The sequence below is a fragment of the Lytechinus pictus genome, chromosome 1 (genome assembly GCF_037042905.1).
Source record: "Lytechinus pictus isolate F3 Inbred chromosome 1, Lp3.0, whole genome shotgun sequence".
Lineage (NCBI taxonomy): Eukaryota > Metazoa > Echinodermata > Echinoidea > Temnopleuroida > Toxopneustidae > Lytechinus > Lytechinus pictus.
In genome coordinates, this window is record NC_087245.1 from 6,614,739 (window position 1) to 6,640,142 (window position 25,404).

The 25,404-nt window shown below is 40.3% G+C and overlaps 1 protein-coding gene across 1 annotated transcript in view; it reads left to right on the plus strand.

Moving 5' to 3' along the window:
* LOC129254562 (uncharacterized) overlaps positions 1 to 25,404 on the plus strand; it is a 177,994-nt gene that overhangs the window by 141,239 nt on the left and 11,351 nt on the right. The window contains exons 99-102 of the mRNA XM_064113465.1: positions 3,100 to 3,195; positions 4,868 to 5,212; positions 7,501 to 7,617; positions 14,994 to 15,356. Of these exons, the coding sequence (XP_063969535.1) occupies positions 3,100 to 3,195; positions 4,868 to 5,212; positions 7,501 to 7,617; positions 14,994 to 15,356 (921 nt within the window). The remainder of the gene's footprint in view (positions 1 to 3,099; positions 3,196 to 4,867; positions 5,213 to 7,500; positions 7,618 to 14,993; positions 15,357 to 25,404) is intronic.

The window sequence follows — 25,404 nt, forward strand, 5'->3', positions numbered from 1 at the left end:
AAAGATGGCAGTTTCTGCAAGTGCAAGGGCTCTTGATTAGAGCATACCGTTCCAGCGCAGCTCGCCGAAACTTTCCCGTAGCATGCACGTAGCGCGTGGTACTAGCCAGCTAGCGCGTCGCACAGTTCGCGAATCGAGGGGGGTCGAAAAAAAATGTATAGTTCATATTTCCCCTAGGGAAAAAATGGACTATGCGTGACGTCAGCAAGGAAAATGAACTATTTAATGGCAAACGTTTTTCGTAGTAAAACTATGCTTTTTCTTCTTGTGTACACTCTCAATGAGACAATCTTAAAGGGGAATCCAGCCTTGGCCATATAATGTTGTGTTGGGAAGGAGAAAAATAAATTAAACAGAATGGTGAAAGTTTGAAAGAAATTGGACAAGCAATAAGAAAGTTATAGCTGTTTTTAAATTGAGATCACTAATACTATGTAGATTTCAAATTGGCAACTGGGTAAGTAAATTATGACAAGGGGCAAGGACAACTTTTCCATAGGCCATGTACTTTATTATCAGGGATTTGTGGTTTTCTCCTAAGTACCCATTCCCGTGGGGCAGTAATCTAAATATAACCCAGGTAGTATATTGTTTTTTATATCCTACATAGAGTAAATCCTGTATAGTGATTGGTTCAAATAGCATCATGTGACCGAATATATTTCAACTATGATGTTGCGTGACGTCAGACCTCGATATATTTTTGGATATACCAATATTCTGACGTCATTATTTCACAAAACTGGATATCTCTGCGCACCGGCTTGCGCGCTCTCTCTCCCGGGCAAGTCCAGCGCGATGCGTCAGCGCATCTCTGTTCCGCTGAGCGCGGTGGCTCGGAGAAAAGTAGGTAATTCAACGCAAGTAACAGGACTTTGCATGCTCAACGCATAGATTTTGGTTATGAATTATTAAAAGTAGGATATAAAACAAATATATCAGGCGTTTCATTCGAAAGCATAGTGGGAATTATTAATCCTCGGTTGGACTGGCAAACCTACTATTTTTCTCGAGGGGTAGTTTTGCCAGTCCAACCGAGGATTAATAATTCCCACTATGCTTTCGAATGAAACGCCTGGTATATTTGTTTTATATCCTACTTTTGATAATTTACAACCAAAATCTATGTGTTGAGCTTGCAAAGTCCGGTTACTTGAGTTGAATTACCTACTTTTCTCCGAGCCACCGCGCTCAGCGGAACACAGATTAGTGCCTGCGCCGACGCATCGCTGGACTTGCCCGGGAGAGAGAGCGCGCTGGCCGGTGCGCCCGAGAGTTTAGCTAGATATCCAGTTTTGCGAAATAATGACGTCAGACCTCGATATATCCAAAAATATATCGAGGTCTGACGTCACGCAACGTCATAGTTGAAATATATTAGGTCACATGATCTACTTGAACCAATCACTATACAGGATTTACTCTATGTAGTCCTTGCCTTACATCACTATGACATCCCATATGCGGCCAATTTGAATTGTCTCCATGGGTATAGTGATTACCACTATTTACAACTATTAAAGATTCATAACTTTCTTGTTGTTTATCCAATATTGTTCAAACTTTCACCTATCAACTTGTCAAATTTTTCTTTTCCTTATGAAAACAAGTTTTTATTTGGGTTGGATTCCCCTTTAAGTAAGGGATATAATAGTAATGGTAGTATTAGTAGTTGTTAGTAGTAGTAGCAGTAGCAGTAGTAGTAGTAGTAGTAGTAGCAGCAGCAGCAGCAGCAGCAGCAGCAGCAGCAGCAGCAGCAGCAGCAGCAGTAGTAGGATGTAGAAGTAGTAGTAGTAGTAGTAGTAGTAGTAAGTAGTAGTAAGTAGTAGTAAGTAGTAGTTAGTAGTAGTAAGTAGTAGTTAGTAGTAGTTAGTAGTAGTAAGTAGTAGTAAGTAGTAGTAAGTAGTAGTAAGTAGTAGTAAGTAGTAGTTAGTAGTAGTAAGTAGTTGTAGTGGTGGTGGTGGTGGTGGTGGTGGTGGTGGTGGTAGTGGTAGTGGTAGTAGTAGTAGTAGTAGTAAGTTAGAAGTTGAGTGTTGCTGCCTCGTCAATTAGTCTCTTGATTTTGAAAAAGAAGGTCATAGGTTTACATGTTAATCCCAGCCATTGCGTAGTTTCCTTCTACAAGAAATTGATCCACATTGTGCTGCACTCAACCCAGGTGAGGTAAATGGGTAGCTGGCACAAATTTATTCCTTGAAATGTTTTTTATTATACGCCCGTCCTAGACAGGACGTACTACATGTATGGTATCACGCTCGGTGTCCGTCCGTCCATTTATTTTTCCTTGTAAACGCGATAACTTCAGTTTGACTTAACCTAGGCTCATATAATTTGGTGTGTATGATACTAGCATGGATCCCAGGAAGCCTTTTGATTTTGAGGTCCAAAGGTCAAGGTCACACTGACATGTTTTCCTCTAATACCCTTATGAAGTCCGTGTAAACGTGATCGATAACTTTAGTTTATTAACTTAACCTAGGCTAATATAATTTGATGTGTATGATACTAGAATGGATCCCATGAAGCCTATTGATCTTGAGGTCAGAAGGTCAAAGGTGAAGTTGCCACCTTCCACTTTTCTTGCTTGACCAATAACTCTATTTACCACGTTACAGGCGGGCGTATTATGTGCTCGCCTAGCGACACTCTTGTTCACTGTAAATATTTTCTTCCCTTACAAGAGACCTTACAATCATAATGTGATATGCAATGGTATACAAGATGTGCTTATTATTTGTATAAGTAGTACTAGTAGTAGAAGAAGTAGAATTAGTGGTGGCAGAAATAGTTGTAGATGGAGTAGAAGTCCACGTAGTAGCAGTAGTAGAAGAAGTAGTAGTAGTTGTGGTACTGGTAGTAATGATGCTACCACTTGTCGCTGTTGTTGTATTCAGCTTAAGAAGAAGTAGCAGAAATAGACATTATGATAGCAGTATTCCTTTTTATTTCTTAAAAGATTGTGATACCAATATATGGTATGAATTCTATATGAACTTGACATTCATTCCCTAATATATTATAATTTGAAAGAGGAACAGTATTTTTTCCAAATGATATCTATCCCTCAAAATAGTCATTGTAAAATTGATTTTTCTCCAGTATCTGAATCTTGTGACGCAGACCAGAGAGTTCCAGTAGGATCTAAGTGTGATGGAGTCATGGATTGTTTTGATAATTCAGATGAACTTGGATGTGGTAGGTTAATCAATTTCTTCTTGTACAACCATGCATTTCTGTATGGATTGATGCCCCATTTGTCTGGGTAGTTTCAGAGTTTTGTTTTGAATACATTTGCTTTCAAAAGCACCTAGTGGGAGATCACCTACATTGTTTACACGTAAACATGTAAAATCAATATTTTTTTCTTCCAGCAGAAGGGAGAGAAAAGGATCAGTAAAATCTTCCTCACAAGCGATATGATGGTCAGGTTCTTTTTTTAGGAGTTATTAGTCATGGCACCAATTTGAAAGTGGTGCCTTTTTTTCTTTGAGAAGTCAAGATTTACTCTTTTATTTATTCAATGTACATGAAGTATGGTCTATTTTGGTCAGATTATTAATACCATTAGAATTGTTTGTGTTATTAACTGCCCTAGTGAATACAAAAAGGAATCATGCCACTGTTATGCTGAAGCCCAAGCTTACAGTTTTCTCTTCAGTCTGGATTTATTTGTCCCAAAATTGTACTTTTTAAATCTGTTTTCAATTTCGGTTTAACATGATGGGGATGCATGTCATAATGTAATACATGTATCCTCAACATGATAAACAACATTTCTATGTGTTTTGCTGTTTCTTATGATGTAGAATTGGTGTGAATTGAGATCTTTAATTTGATGTTTGAATGTATTTTTATGTAATTTTTTTGTAAAGGGTTATTGGAATTCAGCCTTCCAGCCTTCCTTCCATCCCCCCATTGGTTTAAAAAAATATTAAATGGATTTAAATTTTTTTTGGTGTGTACATGTAGGTAGATGACACCAAAATACAGGCTAAGTTTGAATTCAGAGTCCGTAGGTCAAAGGTGACAGCTCGTTAGATATGCGAGTTGGTTTCCGCATGATAACTTACATGTATGAAATATTCAACGGATTAAAGAAGTTTGGGTGTGTACATGTAGGTAGATGACACCAAAATACAGGCTAAGTTCGAATTCGGAGTCCGCAGGTCAAAGGTCACAGCTCATTAAATATGCGAGTTGGTTTCCGCATGATAACTTATGAAATATTCAATAGATTTTAAAAAATTTTGGTGACTCTGTAGATGACAGCAAAATACAGGCTAAGTTTGATTTCGGAGCCCACAGGTTGAAGCTTATTATGCATGTTGGTTTCTGCATAGTAACTTAGGAAATAATCAACAGATTTCAAAGAATTCTGGAGTGTGTATATAGGCAGATGACAGCAAAATACAGGCTAAGTTCGATTGCGAAGTCCGCAGGTCAAAGGTCACAGCTCATTATATATGCAAGTTGGTTTCTGAATAGTAACTTAGTAAATCAGTAAATTATTGGTATATATGCACGATATTAAGTTCAATAGTATTGAATGAATTTCTGATCGCGTTAAGCGGGAGCATCTGTGTCTTTCTGTGTCCTTTGGACAAGTTAAATTTCTAGTTTATTGAGTGTTTTATCCTTAAATCAGTGAGTTTCTTCATTCACATAAATGCTTCATTTTCCTAATGCAAACTGTCATTTAATTTGTATTTGATAAAATGCATTTAATCTTTATACATCAGAGACCAATGAAATTAATGACTCAATCAAATTTTGTTTTGAATTGGATTTGTACCGTCAAACACTTGAAAATCTCTTTTTGAAAAACTATAGATGTTTAATAGTTAAATTTGTTTCAATCCTAATCTAGCTAATATTTCACTCTCGGTTGGAGAAATATACAATCTGACATCACCTGGATATCCTTTCAACTATGACAACAATCTTAACCTGGTATGGACCATATTAGCACCTTCAGATTATCGCATCATCATAAACGCAACAAGCATCAGCACAGAACTTGAATATGATTTTCTATATATTGGTGAGGGATTGACCTTTGACCTCAACAATCTCTTAATGGAGTTTACAGGGTCTTATGATAGGAGTTTACAAGTTCTTCTGCCTGGGAATAAAGCTTTTATCAGCTTCACTAGTGACTATAGTACTACAAGACAGGGATTCTTCCTTGAAATATCAACTTCTGATCAACCAGGTAGGTTAGAGGAAGTGTACATGTATGTTAGGTTTACATGGATCTATTGCTTGATATATTAAATATAACTTTTCTGATATAAAAGCGATCTTAAGGTGGTTCCTGTAGTTCTATATAGGATATTTTTATCCTGCTGCCAAACAAATTTTGTGAGTGGTATATTAGAATCAGCATATTGGTTGGGTGGTCAGGTAGACGGATGGTAGGTTTGTCTGTTTAAAATGTGAGGTTTTTTTCAGTTTTTATGAAATTTTGCTGACATATTGGTCATGAGGTTAAGAAGGGTGTGATATATTTCCCCTTGTATTACCATATTAATATAGTATGGCAAAAATTAGTTAAACGTGATGTTGTTTGAACTTCTTCCTCAATTTTTGAGAAGTGCATGCTCATGAATTTTGGCACAAATATTGGTCTTGGAGTACAGGCATGGAAGACCTACATGTATCTCTCAAATGTGTTGGAAACTGCATGGCTATATCATACAGCTGGGATGGTATGAATCACCTTTAGTGATATTCTAGAAACTAATCAAAAAGCCAATATTATTATCAAAAGCAGGAAACAGAATCAAATGATTTGATGCCCATGAGAGGAGAAGGCGATTCCTAGGGATCCAAATGGTGTCCATTTGTCATTCGTCATCCGCAAGAATCTCTGTGACTAATTCTTCAAGTCATATATGTTCAGACATTGAACAAACTTGTTTCATAGATGCACTGAGTTACCTTCATGCAGAGCTGCCAACTATTATAAAGAAAAGTCATAAATATTACGCTTTTAACACCTTATGCCACTACGCTTACTACTTCTATTACCAAAAATGCTGATACACACATAATGCTGTACATTGTGCTGAGGCAAACTTATTCATAGGTGGGCCATTACATGCATGATTGTGACTCTTTGTTTACATCGCTGCACATGTGATTGTGTGAAAATGAAATTTGAAGGAGATATATGGGAATCAGTTTACGGTCGGTCGGTCCATTGCAAATCTTGCGTTTTGAATGACTTCCTCAATTTAACCAATTCTTGTGAAATTTAGAGCACACATTGGTCCTGGGGTAAAGTTTGAAATTGTGTTGCCATGTGCGCACATCATATTAAGCAACACAGAAAAACAGCAAAACATCAATCTGCTATAGAGATCAACAAAGGATAGGACATTATTTACTTAGATATGTGTGCCATTTTTTTTGTAAACATGCTGTATCATGCATCTTGTCTTACTACTTCAAAGAAATTTACTGAGCGGCGTGAATTGAATTGAATTGAATTTATTAGAACGTCATTGGCATTCGTTAATATGTTGTTCAAAACAAGAAGTACAAAATAATCAAAATAAATATATACAATTCAAGGAATATAGGCAGATAAACAAAAACAGTATTTCATCAAAAAGAGAAACAACTTATAAATAGTAAATGCCTCATGACATAAATAAAAAAGGGAGTGATAAGCATGCAGGTAACATTATACACATATACATATACATGCACATATACATACACATATATGTACATGCACACACATAATTATACATACATACATACATACACACATACATACATGCATACATACACACATATATATACACAATATACATATATAAATGCGTATACAAATATACACAATCAACATAGGAATCATTCGGATAGATATTTTGACGATGATAATGTAAAGACTGATGTCCAAGAAAAGATAAAGAAGTGAGGGAGGAAAGGGAAAAAAGAGGAAAGATGTTTGAGAATGGAGAGAGCGGGAAAGAGAGGAAGAAGAGGCGTGTATGAAGTTACCCTTTGTCTCAAAATTATGAATTTTGAGCTTCTGGATAAGGTTGGCAGCTCTGCTTCATAAAGTTCATGTCATGGTAGTGTCAAGGTCAAAGGTCATTTAAGTTCACCTGCAGGGACCTTCTACTGACAAGCATTGACATGAGTTGTTTGGATGGAAACCAAACTTGGTCATGGATCCAGTGGTGGTACATTCATATTATTACTCCTTCAGAAGTCACTTGGTATTAAAAAGGGCAAAGTTCAAAGTTAACCTGTATTACATTTGCCTTTTACCCACTATAGTATCTTGATAATTTCTTTTTGTTCATTCCTTCATATAGTTTAGAACCTTCTTAAATATATCTTATTTTCATTTATAGTTTCAGATTAAAGTTTTCTTTATTAAAATTATTGGGGTTAAATGGAAGAAATAGTCCTTAGGAATAATTTTTAATGATTGCAAATGAACAAATATGCATTCATTACTTTGTTCTATAATTTTGTTTTCAGCCGGGAATTGTGGGAATTCTCTTATCACCTGTAGCTCATCAGATGTCTGTATTTCTGCCTCAGCTTTTTGTGATGAAATGTCTGCATGCATTAATGGAGATGATGAGATTAATTGTGGTATGTAGAACATTGTTTCTTCATTAATATAAAGATTAAATCATTCCTCTTTAAACCGGTTGCACCATTGAAAATTTTGAACCATCAGATTTACAGAATGTCAGATTTTAAGCATGCAATATCTCTCTTCATTTATGCTTAGTTATTTAATCCAGGGCTGGTATTCTTTTTTTTTAAGTATTCTTTTTTTAAGTATTTTACTTAGTGCTTAAAAACTTGACTAAGTAAAATGCTTAAACTCGTATTCCGATTACATTCAAGTATTTCACTTAATCATGCCAAATATAAGTAAAATACTTACTAATAACAATTGTGACGTCATATATTTGAGCCAAATAGCGAGCAATGTATGTATCCATCTTTGCGCAGAATGTATGAGTGGGAATAACACTTTGTAAACTGCAAACAAGCTATACTTAGTCTTGTAGGTGGCTGACTTAGATTTAAGCAAAATGCTTTGCCAAAAAAATGCATTTGCATACCAAAGATGGATAAGCATTTTATTTACCACAATAACTGTGAGACACCTGCTCTGTATGCTAGTTCTGCTCTGGAACGTGCCAGCTGATAGTAGTACCCAGAATTCTACGCGTGCACTACCAAACTCAACGCACGCCAACCTAATTCTTCCTCTTTTGCTCTCGAGCCTTCGCCGAGTTAACATCACAAAGCTAAGTACACTCTCCAATTTGCGAATTTTGGTATTTATTTTATGCTTACACATGTAGTTTTGTTTGCCAATCTTACTATCTTGTTTAGTTTAGATTGTGTTCTACCACCAAGCACATTACAAAGGAGTCTGTTATTTTAACTGTATTCGTTCGAGTTTGTGTTTCATTGACATATCAGTGTGTATTGCATTGGCACTTGGTGCCTGTGCAGAAGGGTCGCCATTGGGAACCCTCCCCCCCCCCAGCTCTCACGCTTGTGTTTCGTGCGTTTTAGTGCTTGTTAATTTATTCTAGTCTCTTCCTTTATCCTTTGCTTTTAGGTAGGAGTTGGATGGTATCGCCATTTGTTTATTGTTTTAATTGAAACTCTCGTTTTACTTCTCTTTTTGAGTTAGCTTTTTGTTTCTTTTCTCTAGGTTGATTATTCAATTGTTTAATTGTAACCCTTTGTTTTGTCAATTGATTATTTAGCATAATTAATTTTTGAATTACTGTGCTTAATTAATTGATGCTTCCGGTCCTAGGAATTTTTTTCTTACAGACTTTTCCTGACGTCTTGAAAAAAAAATTATTCTTACAGGTGGACTTCTTATTCTTGTCTTTGGACTTTGCTCTTTTAGGAAGCCTCCTTTTGCTTAATTAGTTACGGCTTAATTAATTAAAAAGAAATATTTTCAGGCGAGCTTCTGTTGACTTCTCCGTAGCCGTATCTTTGCTTAATTAAGTATCAACCTTTTATTCATCTTAATTAATTTAAAACAAAGAAAAATTTGTTTTTTCTTTTAGGTGGCTTCTTAATCCTTTGTCTTTGAGTTTTAGCTTTTAAGAAGACTTCTCCTTTTTGATTTATTTAATTAATTAAAAAAAAATCTTGTCTTTTCTCTGTTGGTTTTCTTAATCTTTTCCTTGGACTTAGATTTAAGAAGCCTTGTTTGTGTTTAATTTATTCACGACTTCAGTTTGTTTTAATGAAAAAAAAATAATCATTTAGTAAAACAAGACAAATATTTTCATTTGTTTTGTTTTCAGGCACCCTTTGGAAATCTTTGATCCCTACAGGTTCGCCTTTGTGGCTTTATCTTGTTGTAACGGACTTGGGAATTCTGTTTTGATTCCTGGCTTGTCCCCCCCCCCCCCACCCCCTCTGTTTTTCTCTTTTTTTTTCTTTCAGAGCTATAGAACTTCCAAGAGAATGAGCTTGTCTGACTCATCAATTGATGAACCAGCTGCCACTGACAAGGTAACAAATCTCTGGTGTCTTGTTAAATCAGGGGCGGTGAATATGAGAGTAACAGAGAGAGTTCCTTTGCGCAGGGCTCTTGTAAGGTTGGTACTGTGGAGCCACGTTGATGTGCCCCAGAGAAGAAGGGTGGAAGCACATCCACGTGCCATTTGCGGGGAGTGTAGCACTAGCTGAGAAAACTACATCTCCTCCAGGGCTGCCTAACCCACCGGCTATCAGGTCACACCAAGACAGGGATGAGAGCTCAGGTCTCTCTTCCCAGCACAGACTAGGCTCGATGCTCTTTCAGGGAGCATTAGCAAAGGGCTACCAGCCCCTAGTCGAAAGAGACGGCAAAGCCAGACCCCGTCTGGCTCACGCACTAATCTGACCCCGTCAGATTTGGGGGACGTTTCTTCCTTGCCAACGGCCGCTCCTAGGGGGAAGGCTAAATGTAAGGATTCATGCCCCCCAAGTCTTTTGCACCTTCTTCTGCTCTCTCTGTGGAGCCCGCTCAAAAGAAGAGGAAAGCCAAGGCTGCAAGTCCCGCTAACCTGCGCACACCTTTTCTGATTCTGGTGCCAGCGGCCAAGTGTCAAAACTACTTATGTTGCTCCAGTGCGCCTTTGAGCAGTGCGGGTTCGCCTCACGCTCCTCGTCATCTTTAGCCGCCGTGTCCCCAAGCACCGTGCAGATCAAGCAGGCACCCGCCAACCCGCACCCTGGGGAGCCTCTAGCGATTCACTTGAATCGTTGTCTCATTCACCTGCATCTGGATACCCCTGTAAATTCACAGACACCTCAGACTTATCCCCAGTCTGTTGTCAGGCCCCCGAGTCTACCAGCGAACCGCTCTCAGGGCCGTATGGCTCCCGTGGCTCTCGATGCTCTGCCGGGAGAGGAGTCTTTAACTCGGGACGAACCTCTTATATACTCCATGGAGGAGGTTCTGTCTGAGGATGAACCTCCCTCAGACTCATCGGGCAGTCTGGCTCCCCAGCCTACTGCCAGTACCGCACAGGATGCACAGGAGAGAGCTCCTCCAGCGGTATCTCCCTCATATCTACCTGAGTGGCCCGGTAGTTGATGAGGAAAACTCCCTCTTTTTCACCAAGACGACTACACATCAGGGCATTCCATTAACGAGGGCCTTCAAGTCTGCCTATGAGAGGGCAGCCAGTCAAACCTTCCGCTCAGTCGAGAAGGCCGGCGGTCTTCGGTAGGGGCTTCACCTTTTGTAATGACACTGAAGCCTTTTTCGACCCCAAGTCCTTAGGCACCTGCTTCACCGGCGCTTGGTTTGCTGCTGAAGAAAAATTTGATTGCCGATACGAGCTATATACATGTTCTGCGCTCAGACTCACGGCCTTCCTCGATGCTTTGATGGGTTTACGAGCACAAGCATCTGAGTTAAATATCATGGCGAGCGACATGGATGAAGCTTTGCTAGTGCTATTCGATGCGTTTTGGATGCAGCTGGCTACAGCCGATACCACGGCATGGAACGCCTGGAGGAAGCGGGTTCACACCAAACTTGGTATCCCTCCTAAGGACATTCAGGGCTTAACCCTGGCATCCCCCAGGTGGATAAACGCCTCTTCGGGCAAGACGTGGCCAAACTTCTTAGAGAGAATAAATTGAAAGTCGTAAGCAGAAGACTTAGTTCATTAAGGATCTCAAATCCTCCCGCCCATCGGCAGCTTCCACTAGGAAGCCTGCTCCGAGGGCGCAACCCCAGAGCCGCCCTACGATTGCTCAGAGACAGCCCTGGGCTCCCGCCCCATTGCTTTGACGTTGTGTTAGGGTTAACTCCCGTGGCAGCAGGGGTAGAAGCAGGCGGCCCACTGCCAGGCCTCCAGCCAAAGCCAAGCAGTCTGTTTGGCAGGGTGTCTCTATCACTTCCTCCCCGTGTGGGAGTGAGTGACAGATGACGCATTCATCTTGTCTGTCGTGCGAGAGGGCTTCTTTGTAGATAAAAGAAGCCTTCCTACACGGCGCAATTTAAGTCGCCTCGCCGACTATTCCCATCCTCCACCAGCAGTACATCGCAACAGAGATCAACGCACAGCTGGAGAAAGATGCGATCGGGAGGGTAACAGACAATCCACATCTTTGTTTATCCCGATCTTTGTCATTCCCAAGCGTTCAGGCAAAGGGAGAATGATCCTGAATATGAAAAATTTTCCTGCATCAGGAGCACTTTCGAATGGATACTTCAGCCTCTATTCTCCCGCCGTTGGAGGCGTCAGATCTCGCCGTCTATTTTCACATCTCCATCCATCCCGCTTCATGTTGGGATTTCAGTTCCGCGGGCCTGCACCTCTTCGTCTACCTAGACGACTGGCTTCTCGTCGCCTACTTGGAGGTGAAGCTTTGCTCCCACCATTGCCTTACTCCTTTAGGGGACTCAGGAACTGGGGTTTATCATCAAACGGGATAAGTTAGAACTTCCTCTCACGTGCCCACTTACTTAGGTGCCGAGAAAGATAAGGTCGACCCAACCCCTACAGGGTACGGGCACTCACTTGCTCGCTCTCTCCGGGAATGCTAACAGGTAAAAGCCCGGGTCTGGCTTCGACTCTTTGGTTACAAGGCCAGTCTAGTCGACATCTTATCAGACTGTTGCCTACACATGAGGCCATTTCAGAGGCACCTTCTTCACCATTACAGTTCTGGCGTAGACTTGCTGCTGTTGAGGATCCCCCTTCTGGCAGGCATCCGACACAGTCTAGCCCCGTGGAGCCGCCCATCATTCATGGCCCAAGGCAAGCCTCTTTGCACTCCCCTTCTTTCTGCCTCAGTAACCACAGACGTCTAGCTCTCGGGCTGGGGCGGTTACTGTGCGGGGGAGATGACGTCGGGGGCCTGGCCTCAGCCGCACATCCTTCCACACATAATGTTCTCGAGATGCGGGCTGTACACAACTCCCTCCATCACTTCCAGCACATGCTGGTTGGCCGGACTGTTGATCCGCACGGACAATAGGTCTGTTGTGGCCTACATAAATCTGCAGGGCGGCATTCGGTCGAGTTCTCTCAGTGTGCTTGCCGCGGTTCTTTGGAGGTGGTGCTGCTCGATGTAGATCGTCCCAATTGCCTCGTACATTCCAGGCAGGGACAACCTTTTAGCAGACTCTCTCTTTTGGGCGTTGTCTACCCTCCGAGTGGTCTCTCCACCCAGAGATCTTTCGGTTGATCCAAGCCCGCTGGGGGCCGTTGGAGTTGTACTTTTTTGCCACAGCTCTCAATAAAAAGCTGCCAGTGTTCTGTTCGCGGGTGAAGGAAACAGAAGCCGCCTTTCTAGACACCTTCTCCTTTCATTGGGGGCATTCGAGATGCCACACGCTTCCTCCCTTCGCATGAATACCTCCGGCGCTGAGCTAAGTAAGGGAGGACAAGGCCTGTGAGCTTCTGGTATCTCCAAATCCTTGATCTTTTGGAGGGGGAACCTCTCTCCCTTCCCGAGAGGTCAGATCTTGTCTCGCAACCTCTCTCGGGAATCAAGCATCCGCGGCCGGTGGGGAGGATGCATGTGCCTTATTGAATCACAAATGAATTATTGTTGTGAGATATGGGGAAATCGTTTTCAGATTCATGTGGATCGAATTACCAAACTCCAAAAAAGAGCAGCCCGTTTGATCCTTAGATGTCACATATATACCCCATCTAAAGAAATGTTTTCAAATCTAGATTGGACAACCTTCAAGTACAGAATCATTTATTTTCGATATATATTTGTTTATAAATGTGTTCATGGACTCGCACCAGAATACTACTCAAATTATTTTCAGGATCTAAACAAAACTTATTCGAAAAATATGAGGCAGTCCGTCAGACACGATCTTGTTATTCCAAGGTGTCGTTCTGATTATTGCAAGCATTCCTTATTTTACGCCTGTCCAAAACTGGAATAGCTTGCTGGTCATCATACGGGAATCGTCATCTTTAAATTCATTTAAATATAATCTTTAAAAACATCTCGGGTCGATTGACAATTAAGGTTTACGCTGGCACTTACTACTTTGTAAAATTTATGTATTTGAATGTTTGAATACCATTGAAATAATCTCTCTAATTTTGCAATGTTTATTATTGATGTCTTCGCAATACAGCTTGTATTACATTTTTTGCATATGTTAAGCTATTTTGAATGTTTTTATCTGTAAATATTTTCTGTTATTATATTCTTGTGTATAGGGGCCCCATGGGAGATCAACTGATGTTGAATAGGCTACCCCTTATTGAATAAACAATAAACAATAACCAATAAAAAACAAAACAATAATGGCCTTAGGGCTCTACGAGCGAGCGGCTCAATTTGTGGCCGAAAGCCGTAGAGGCTCCACTCCAGGCTTATACAACTCCCAAATTGGTTGTTTTTCGGATTGGTGTTGAGCCACACAGTGCTCCAGTAGCTTCCATCGCGGATCTTCTTGTCAGACTCTTCGACAACTGTGACTACGGCATCTTTGCATAATTTATCCATCAAGACCGCCTTTCCAATTGCGATTGCCTCTGGTCAGAGGCTTAGTTCTTTGCATGCGTTATGCGTTTCTCACGGACACATTTGGTGAGAGAGGCTTCAAGTCAGCTTGATTCCCAAGCCAAGAACCAAACGATTTCGTCTGGTTCTGTGGAGGTGTTTCTCGCTCCTATTTCGGACTTTTCCTCCATTCCGGAGGATAAAGTGTGATGCCCTGTCCGGGCTTTGAAATGGTATCTTGACAAAACAAAGGCTGTTCGTAAATCTGATCAACTCTTTGTCATTTCTTGTGTGCCTTTCACTGCAGCGTTTCGCGTCTCTCTCGCGCTGGATCGTCGAGGCGATTAGAGCGGTGGGCGCAGGCGAGCTCCTTTCGGATATGAGGCCGAAGGCCCATGATACCTTGGGCCCGTCTTATAAAGAGTTGCGATTGATGGAAAGCCAGCAAAGTCAACATATAAAATGCATGTTTGCTCAAAAATTTTCTAGATATGAATGTATATCCATAAATTCATTGATTTCTTGCCAATTTGGTGTTTTTTTCTCCTTTGTTTACAAAAAACATTTTGCAAATTTCCTGTAGAAAAAATTATGACACTGTTGGATTTCCATAGATAACTGGCGACACCTGCTCGGGTTCCTCCCGTCAACCCATTGCCTTGCGTGGCAACATGTCTTTACATCCCGGCTCGATTATAGGAAGAATTTGGTTGGCGTGCGTTGAGCTTGGGTAGTGTGCGCGTAGGGAGATAGGCACTCTTGCTCAAGAATTCTGTGTTCTACTATCAGCTGGCACGTTCCAGAGCGGAACTAGCATACTGAGCAGGTGTCTCCAGTTATCTAGTAAACAAAAAATCACAGTAAAAAGTATTTTCATGACTTATTAAACAAAATACTATGTAAAATGATTAAAATTCTGACTGAAGTATCGATTTGAATACCTGCCTTGGTGCATAAATGTTTTATAATTTCCTATGTTTAATTTTCCTCCATAAAATCAGATCCACGCTGTCCCTCAGATGGTGTTCAAACTATTCCTGCCTCGTTGCCTTACTACATCCTTTCTGACAACTACCCAATGGACTATGATAATAACCTGAACTGTTTGTGGCTTCTCCAAGCTGATGCTAACCATTCTTTAGTCATTGACATCCTTGACTTCACATTGGAAAGTGGCTATGACTATCTCTACATTGGACTGGGTCACAATCGAGCAAATGAGAACTCTGCTGTCCTTGAGCTAACTGGAGTTCTAGCCCCAACAAGGTACTATTTTGGAATGCAGACATATCTGCACTTTGTCACAGATTCTACACAGACGCGATCTGGGTTTTCATTGAATATCACATCTATTCCGTTTGAATGTAAGTACATATAGGTGCAGTTTAAATTATAAATGTTCTCTTTTTAAGTTACATGTACATTTGACAGGAATATAAAAATGCATCGTATAGATTTAAAAATAAATAGTAGTAGAAGTGGTGGTGGTGGTGGTAGTAGTAGTATTAGTAGAAATAGTGGTAAGATAAGATAAGATGTTCATTTGTATTTCTTTCTTTCTGCACAAACATTTACATGTTATTTACAAGGGTGTTTTTTTTCACATTCAAGCAATATAGATCTTCAGTATAATCATAAAAAATCATCACAGTAAGAGCATTGTGGTGTAGCAGTCCAGACTCTTGCCTTGCAATCAGGGAGTCATGTATTCAAATCCCACTGCGGCCTAGTGTCCTCTGGAACCCTTCTTTGTGCCAAGTAAATGATTTTTACCTAAAAAAAAAACCTTAAAAAACCCACAAAAGCAAAGCAAAAAAACTATGACAACATATAATACATCGCTTAAAATTACATGTAAATTATAAGGTGAAAAGAGAAATGAACTAAACAATAACAAAATGAAGTGATTTATATATACATATATATTATTTAACTGCAATGTATGTGCTATGAGACAGTCGTAGCTTCTATAAAGTCCTTCTTTATCAGTTGTATAGCTTTTGAACTTTGATCCTTACCAGGATGAGTAATGGAGGTCCAGTTGGTTTACATCTGAATGGTTCTTTTGCAGAAATTAAAGTAGTTCTCAATGATCTGTATTATAAAGCGTGCCTAGGAGACTAGCCTGGTCTTGGTTTCATCAGATTTTAATACAAGCTTGCAGCCATCTGGCCTTCTTCTTTAACTATCTGAATATATACAAGAGATAAAATGGTTCAAACAAAATCGTCATGTGAGGATATTCGTATTATATTGGATGGCTCAGAATGGAGTACCAGAAATATTCCAAGAGTTAGGGCAAATATTCCATAAATCGCAGATGAGTGGAATATTGGCCCTAACGAGTGGAATATTTCTGGTATTTCATAAAAAATACCCATTCAATATAATAATTATCATCAGTACCCCAAGTACCGAGCGGATCAAGCAGACACTCGCCTTCCTGCACCTCGGGGAGCCTCCAGCGATTCGTCTGAATCGGCGGCCCACTCACCTGCATGGGACACCCCTGCTAGTATGCAGGTGCTACCGACACACGGGTTTCAACCCGTCTTTCGGTAGGCTTCCGATAGCCGATGGCCAGGCATCACAACTTTATATGTTGCTCCAGAACGTTTTCGACCAGTGCGGGTTTGTACCCCTACGCTTCACGAGCAGATCACGCAGACGCCTGTCATCCCGCACTCTGGGGAGCCTCCAGCAATTCGTCTGCATCGCCGGCCCCTCTCACCTGCACAGGAAACTCTCAAGTATGCAGGTGCTACCGACACACGGAATTCGTCCCCAGTCTGTCGGCAGGCTCCCGAGTCTGTCCGTGATTCGATCACGGGGCCGTATAGACTCCCCAGGCAGTACCGCCCACCAGCCTACCGCCAGCCCCTCACAGGAGGCCAGAGTGCTCCTCCAGTGGAACCTCCCTCACATCTACCTCTCAAGTGGATCTGTGGATTACGAGGAAGAATCCCTCTGTTCTCTGTTTTGCCCAGGCTTATACACTGCTTCAGGGCATCCCACTCGAAAGGGATTTTTAAGGCTGCCTTCGAGTGGGCAGTGCCCTCCACTCAGACGAGGAAGCCGCCGGTCTTTGACAGAAGCTTCACCTTCTATACAGAAGATACGGAAGTCCTTTTTGCCACTAATTCCTACTCTCCCCCACTCGATCGAGTCAGGGCTAGACTGGGCACCAGTTTCTCTAGCGGTCACCGCTGTAGAGAGTTTTAATCTCAGATAACAGCATCATACATGCTCAGCAGTTAGGCTCACTGCCTTCCTCAGAGCCGTGCTGGGCTTACAAGCGCAAGCATCAGAGTTGAATGTCATGACGAACATATTTCTGGACGAAGCTACGCTATCACTGGTCGGTGCCCTATATGAATGCAGCTTGCACTGCTGCTACCATGGCATCGAACGCCTGAAAGGAACAGCTGTTTTCCAAGCTAGATATCTCTCCCTCGAACATTTAAGGCTTTATTCATGCCGTCGTTCAGTTGATTTTCCATTGCTTGAGTATCAGCATCCCTCAGACGGAGGAGTGCCTGTTCGGGAAGTAGTTTGATAGCATTTTGTAGCGAGAATTGGATTTACGAAAACAGGTGGTGGAGCTTTCTTAACAGCTCAAGCCCAAACCCCCTGCTTCCCTTTGTAAAAAGTCACAGAAGCAGGGTGTATGCTACCAAACCTTCCATGGCTGAGACAGCTCAGCCTAGGCTTGCTGCATCTGCTACTCATGCTAGACCAGCTCATGGCAGGGGCTCCAAGAATAGAGGTGGCTCTTAAGCCTGTAGTGGCATGGTTCCGGCCAGGGTTTTTGTTGGTGTGCCCCTAGCCCGGTGGGGAGTGGAGGGGGGGGGGCACCCAAATTATATTTTAATGTGGGTGTGCTTCACAAAACCCTGAAATGGGGGTCTAAGGAACTCACTACAAGAGTGAAATACGGGGTCTTGAAAACTACTTTATACCAGGTGGTGTGAAAAACAGTCTACGGAATGGGATTGCAATACTGTAGGTATGGTGCACGCTAGCACTTTGCATGTACAGTGCATCCCACAAAAAAGATGTGAAAACAAAATACCAGTCATTGTGACATCACGTTTGTCACACCAACCTAGAATTCTCAAGGGGAGCAACCCAAAGAACCTAAGAAATTTGGAAATGTGCAAACCTGCTTCTATGCCATACGATCTTCCGCGAGTTTTCCTGGCTAATGTTAGATCGATTAACAATAAGCTAGATGAACTTGATGTTGTTACCAGAAGTTATAATAGTGATGTTCTAGCAATTACAGAAACCTGGATAACCCAGGATGCACCACTTGAAATATTGTCGATACCAGGTTACACTATGTTTTCTAGACCTAGGATAGGAAGGCAAGGAGGTGGAGTCGCTCTTTACGCACGACATAGACTAAATCCACGAATTCTACAAGTTGATGTTCCAGATGATGTTGAGGCCTTGTGGATAATGCTCCGCCCTCTGCGTTTACCACGACGAATATCTTGTATAATAGTATGTGTTACATACTATCCACCCAGAAAGCCGAATGCTGACGAATATTTAGATCACTACACCTCTACAATAGATAATCTACTGATGAAGTATCCAGATGCTGGAATCTCGCTAGTTGGAGACTTTGATATTCGACCGCTTTTGTATAACACCCGCTTCAAACAAGTTGTTACCCAGCCAACGAGAGGAGCTAACATACTAGATAAGATTATCACCAACTATCATCAGTCCTACTCTCCAGTATCATTGGTCTCTCCTGTTGGCATGAGTGACCACAATGGTGTTTTGTGGTCTCCCATCCATACCTACCATGATCGACCACAGAACACAGTTCGGCGAAAGCTAGTCAGACCTTTGAAAGACAGTGGAATACGATCTTTCGGCCAGTGGCTCACACATCAGTCTTGGAATGAGCTCTTGCAAACAAAAGATCCATCAGAAAAGTGTTATATATTGCATACTACGATCATGTCAGAACTAGACCAACACCTACCTGTAAAAGAAGTTCGGCTCCATAGCACAGACAAGCCCTGGATGACCCCAGCTATCAAGTCAACAATTATCAGAAGGCAGGAAGCTTCTATCAACAAGCATCTCATTTCCATAGCAGCTGATCTCCCTCCTCTGGAGAGAGGTTCCCTTCCTGCGTACTTACCATCTCCAAGTCAGTGCCCCATCGTCCAACCATGGGAAGTACATGTACTTTGAAAGCTTAAACACTTAAATTCTTCCAAAGCAGGGATCAAGGATGACATACCTGTTAGAGTTGTAAAGGAATTTGCTCTTGAATTGTCTGTGCCCCTTACTGATATCTTGAACACTTCTTTCCAACTTGGGGTTGTACCAGATCAATGGAAGCTCTCCCAGATTACCCCGATACCTACATGTAAGGCACTACCCGCGTCTATCGACAACATTCGACCAATCGCTCTCACAAGTAACTTTGCCAAAATAGCTGAATGTTTTGTGGCAAAATGGCTTTTGCAAGACATTGAAAAACACATTGAATCACGTCAGTTTGGTAATAGGACTGGACTTTCCACTACTCACTATTTGGTACAGCTTCTTCATTGTCTTTTTGAAAATGCAGAAAAAAGTAAATCGATTTCTACCATTGTGTGTACTGATTTTAGTAAAGCCTTTGACAGGCTTGACCATACCATCCTTATCCGTAAAATGATTGATCTTGATGTACGACCATGCTTAATCCAGTGGGTTGTTGATTTCCTAGAATGTCGTCAACAGTGTGTTAAGTATCGGTAAAATATGTCAAAATATGTCAATGTTTGGAAAATAATGCAGGAGTACCGCAAGGTACAAAACTAGGTCCGTTACTATTTCTGATTATGATCAATGACGCATGTAATTCTTCGACTATTCCTTACTTTAAATATGTTGATGATCTAACTTTGGCAGAATGTAGAGTAATATCATCACCCTCCAAAATACAAGAATGTCTCAATGAATTGCAAAATTGGTCGACAAATAACCATATGAAATTGAATCCCTCCAAGTGCTTTGGTATGAATGTAACTTTCATGAAAACACCCCCTATTCGTAATGACCTACACATTGGTGAATCTGTACTAGCATTCGTCACTTCCGCTAAGATACTGGGTGTAACAATACAGTCAAATTTGAAATGGGATGAACACGTAGGTGAAATTCTTAAGAAGTGTAATAGGAAAATTTATATGTTCAGATCACTCAAGCAATATGGAATGCCCGTTGAAGACCTAAAAACTGTCTATGTTGGATACATCCGTCCCTTATTAGAATATTGCACACCGGTTTTCAATGGGGCTTTGACCAAACAACAGATCGCTGACCTAGAAAGAGTACAGAAACGAGTATGCAAAATTATATTAGGACGTAACTACTCGTCGTATGAAGATGCTTGCCAAACAATCAACCTTGAAACTTTAAATTCTAGACGGAAAATTCTTGCTCAAAAATTTGCCAAATCTCTTACAATCAATCCACACTGCAAAACTTGGCTCCCTCCTCCCAAAAGGCTAGACATTTCGCTAAGGAAAATCCCTAAGTACAATCAATTCAAATGCAAAACCAACCGATTCCGAAATAGTCCCATCCCCTACTTCATAGATTTACTAAACGAGAACTAGATACATTTGTTGCCCCCCCCCCCCCCCGGAAGATATGATAGATATAGTTTTCTTTATTTGCTAGGATAGTCATCCTCATTTTATACCGCCTTGCCTCACTTAGGCTGCGTTTATGCGACCTCAAGCCAGAATCATGATTTGAATCATGATTCGAATCATGATTCAAAACACAAACATGAATCACAATATCACAGAATCAGCGTTTAGACGACCTTCATTCCAATGCTGTTTCTCCTCAGATTCGGGCCAATCCAGTGCGCATCACTAGTGCGCAGTTTGACAGAGGAAATTTTTTCGCACGTGTTTCGGCTCTCGAAAAATCTTTTGCTTCTAGAATTCAGTCTACATCTCATTTTGTTTACTTCTATCATATAGGGTCCATATGCTTCTATTCATCTTGTTAGTTTATCCAAAATGGTGTTCGGAAGTGAATTTCAGCGTAGGTCCAATTACTCATCAACAACTGAGATCATTGTCTGTCCAGTTAATTTATTTACTAGAACTTGAAGACATGACCAAAAAATGAAAAGTAGTGGACGATGCGATGACCAACACAGAACTTGAATCATGTACATACAATGAGCATATAGAGTGCCTTGAGCTTGGCAAGAGTCAAACCGAAAGTAGCCCGACACAACAGTGAGGTCATAGAATCATGATTGTAATCACGATATCGTTTATTCGAACATTTTCGTACGTGATTCTGCAGAAACGTCTTTCCAAACGCCCCTTTTTTTGTGTTTCATGTTTGTGATTCTAATCATGATTATATTCAATTTCGACTAAACGCAATCGTGATTCTGCAGAATCATGATTTGAATCATGATTCAGATCATGATTCTAGGGTAAAAAAGTGGCGGATAAACGCACCCTTAGTGTACTCTGTACTTAATTTGTTTCTGGCCCAATCCTCTCTCTGTACTTTCTACCTATATCTCTAAGTACAATCAATTTAAATGCAAAACCAACCGATTCCGAAATAGTCCCATCCCCTACTTCATAGATTTACTAAACGAGAACTAGATACATTTGTTGCCCCCCACCGGGAAGATATGATAGATATAGTTTTCTTTATTTGCTAGGATAGTCATCCTCATTCTATACCGCCTTGCCTAGCTCACTTAGTGTACTCTGTACTTAATTTGTTGTCATACATGCATGGTTTTGTTTGTTTTCAATCTTCGCCACTACTTTCTTCATCTTTCTGGCCCAATCCTCTCTCTGTACTTTCTACCTATATCTCCTTTTAATTACCCTTTACCCTTACTCACTTTTTCTCTGTCTGTCTCCCTATGCCGTCTTTATCCTTCCCCATCTTTTCTTTTCTAACACTTTTCATTCATGCATGTACAATGTGCCTCATTGTAGTGGTTAGAATTTGCGTACTTAATATGTATTATGTTCAATACAATGTATAACTTTATTTACCTTCAACAATTTATTTCCTTGTATTATAATAAGAAGTACTAGTAATTTTATATCATTCCATGTTTGTATTTGAGTATTATTCTATTGTTGTAAATTGTACACATGTTTTTATTCAGCCTTTGGCTCCGAGGCATGTTTTTAATAAACCATTATTGAATTGAATTGAATTGAATTGAAAAGAAAACCCATTTTCAGAAATAGATTTCCCAATTATTGAATATGTTTTACTATTAATTTGATATTCATGGCAAGAGTTGAATCTCATCTCTCGTTTGAAACCAACAGCTTAGCAAATCGTTCATACATGGCAGATTACAAACAATAAATTTTGAGGCATACCAGAAATGATTTGCACAGAAACTTACCTGTGAATCTGAAGCCACTCTAATTTCAGGGATCAGTGAGAGAAGCTAAAATAGAAAAGAAATAATAAAGAGCCAATCGTTGAATATGCACTTTTGTCGTACCACAAAGCAATCTTGTCTAATTTTTCTGCGCACACTGGTTTTGACATCAAAATTTTAAACTTGTCTTGCTCATCAATGCTTAAGTGTATGTCTCATTTAAGGTATCAAAATAAAGAGGAATAATTAAATTATATGATTATGTAAATGAAATATAATTCATTTGCCTTTTTTTAAAAAGGTGTTGGAAACCCGGTTTCCTTTTTTCTGGGACGCACTCTACATGTATATATGGGCGCTAGCCATGCATGGAGCTGTTAGCAGCTACTTATGGAGGGGGTTCAAGAGCTGTATGTGCAACTCTCGCATACGGTGCTTGTGCTGGGGAACTGAGATGTTTTTGTAAAATGGGTCTTGTGAGTGGGGTGGGGCTTTTGTCAACTTTTGTCATTCGGAGTATCTAGAGAACTGAAAATTAGGTCTGAAAAGGTGGGTCATGTACCACCAATATACATGTGAATCCCCCCCCCCTTCCCCTTGGCCCCGAGCTTACTATCCTGTTTAGTGCTGTTATCGAAAATCTCTTTATTGCTAGTCTTGTTGATAATCGCTTGTTTTTTGCCACTTAGCGATATCGATAACCTTTCTCTCGTTGTTGATAATACACGCTATTATGTAGGGACATGACAGTGATTTTCTGCGTTTCACAGAATTCATGGAAACAGCCTTTTGGCTTTTCAAATGGAAAATCACAGAAAATGTATTTTTTCTCAAAATGCACAGAACAGCAACAGAAATTACTCCAAAATCTCAACAAATAACGAATACTTACTAGCCACAAAACACAATTTCACTTTGCTATAATCATGACAATCCAAACGTGACTGCACTCGACTCCATTCGAACGTACGTATCGATAAACATTCACAAGCACAAGCTCAATTTTAGCGAAGTACCAACGTAAAAGGCAGCACAGTGTGTTGCTGCCCTCAACGTTCTAAGATGTACAGCACAATATCAAAATGGCCGATAGTAGGCAAAAGACTCAGAACGATGTCCAAAAAGCCCCCAAATTATCGATAAAACTACATCCAACCATAAAATAATACTAATAACGTAAAAGGCGAGGATGTATTTCTGCTAAATATGTTTGTTAAAAGATGTTATGTAATCGTTTACATCCGATGAACACGGATTTTAAAGCGTTCTTGGTTCAATGGCAGGTACAAATTTTGACCAACGTGAGTATTGTGACATTGCTATCATTTCTAAAATATGCATATTGATTATGTTCTTTTGTCAATAGTTATCGATATCGGTAAGATATTTTTAGCGATATATCGACATATTTTTATTTTAACAATAACAGCACGAATCCTGTTGGAGGCCGTCTCTAATTCTTTCTTTCCACTTTGGAATGATCACTGGAGACTCTTTTGTCCTCTCTGTGATAGGAGGGGGCTATTGTACAGTGCGTCTCAAAAAAAAATTATACACTTTTGAAACGGCTGCCAATAAAAATTATGTCACTTTGGGGGAAAAGACTTATGAAAAGCCAATAAAGTAAACTCTCAAATGACACCAAAAATTTGGAGAATTATTCATGCTTGAGTGAGCACTACCCACTTAAACAAAGGGTATGGAAATTAGGCTGGGCAGGATTTAGACTTTCATTTTTTTGGCAGGCGAGTCCTTTGGAACTTTCAAAGTTGCGGGTGTTGTGATAAATTAATGATAAATTTAGATTGTTCGAACAAATTTCATAAATTATTAAATTGAAATTTAATGCATGAGTGAACATGAAATTGCAATTGTTAGTGCAGCATTTTAACTTTATCATGTGGATCTCTGCAGTGTGTTCATGGGAGTCAGAAGAATAGCAGTGAGATAGAACTTCAGTGGGTGAAGTAGGTTGATGTGATAAGGGTCAACAGAACATTTAGCCTCCCTCCTTCAGCCCCCCCCCCCACCTCCTGTTGAGATTGAGACTGATTGCTAACACATTTAAGCATGAAGTTCAGAGCAAACTGTCAATTTAATGATAAATTCTGAAAATTAGGTCATCAACTTTTACCTCAATCTTTCAATCAACAATAAATCAACTCAATCAATGTGATAAATTAAACATTCAGCTTTTTCAGTAAACTATCAATTAAACATTCAGCCTTTTAAATGAATTATTTCATAAATCATAATTATCAGTCAATTTGGTAGTAATCATTTGTAAGTAATCATCCATAAAACGTGACCCATCAACTATCGATCACTTGGAAGTTAAGTTTTGAATACTTCCCATGAGAAAGAGAGAAGGGGGGGGGGTGGGCACATGACTTGTAATTTGTTAAAGAAGACAAAGAAGAAGAATGCCCTTTTAACCATTAAGTCTTACCATATCTCACACCTTTATTGCAACAGGTACCATCACATTACTGACTCTCACAAACACACTGAGCACAAAGATCCACAAGATAATCTTAAAATGTTGCTCTGAAATTACAATTCCTGTTGACTCATGCATTGAATTTCAATTTAGTAACTCATGAAATCCGCTTAAGAACTTATCGCAATTCATCACTAATTTAGCATATACACCCTTAACTCTGCAAGTTCCAAAGGACTCACCTCTCAAAAAACTGGAAGGCTAATTCCTGCCCACCCTAGCAAAGCCTAGTCCCTCAGGAGGGGAGAAGAGGGTAGGTAGAGGGGGGAGTTGCTAAATGTTCTGTTGACCCTTATCCCATCCTAAGTCCCAAGTCCTATCTCATCCCTATTCTCCTGACTCCCATGAACACACTGCTGAGATCCACATGACAAAGTTAAAATGATGCACTAACAATTGCAATTCACATTCAATCATGCATTAAATTTCAATTTGATAATTCATGAGATTTGCTCAAGCAACCTAAATTGATAACGATTGATCATTAATTCATCACAACATCCTCAAC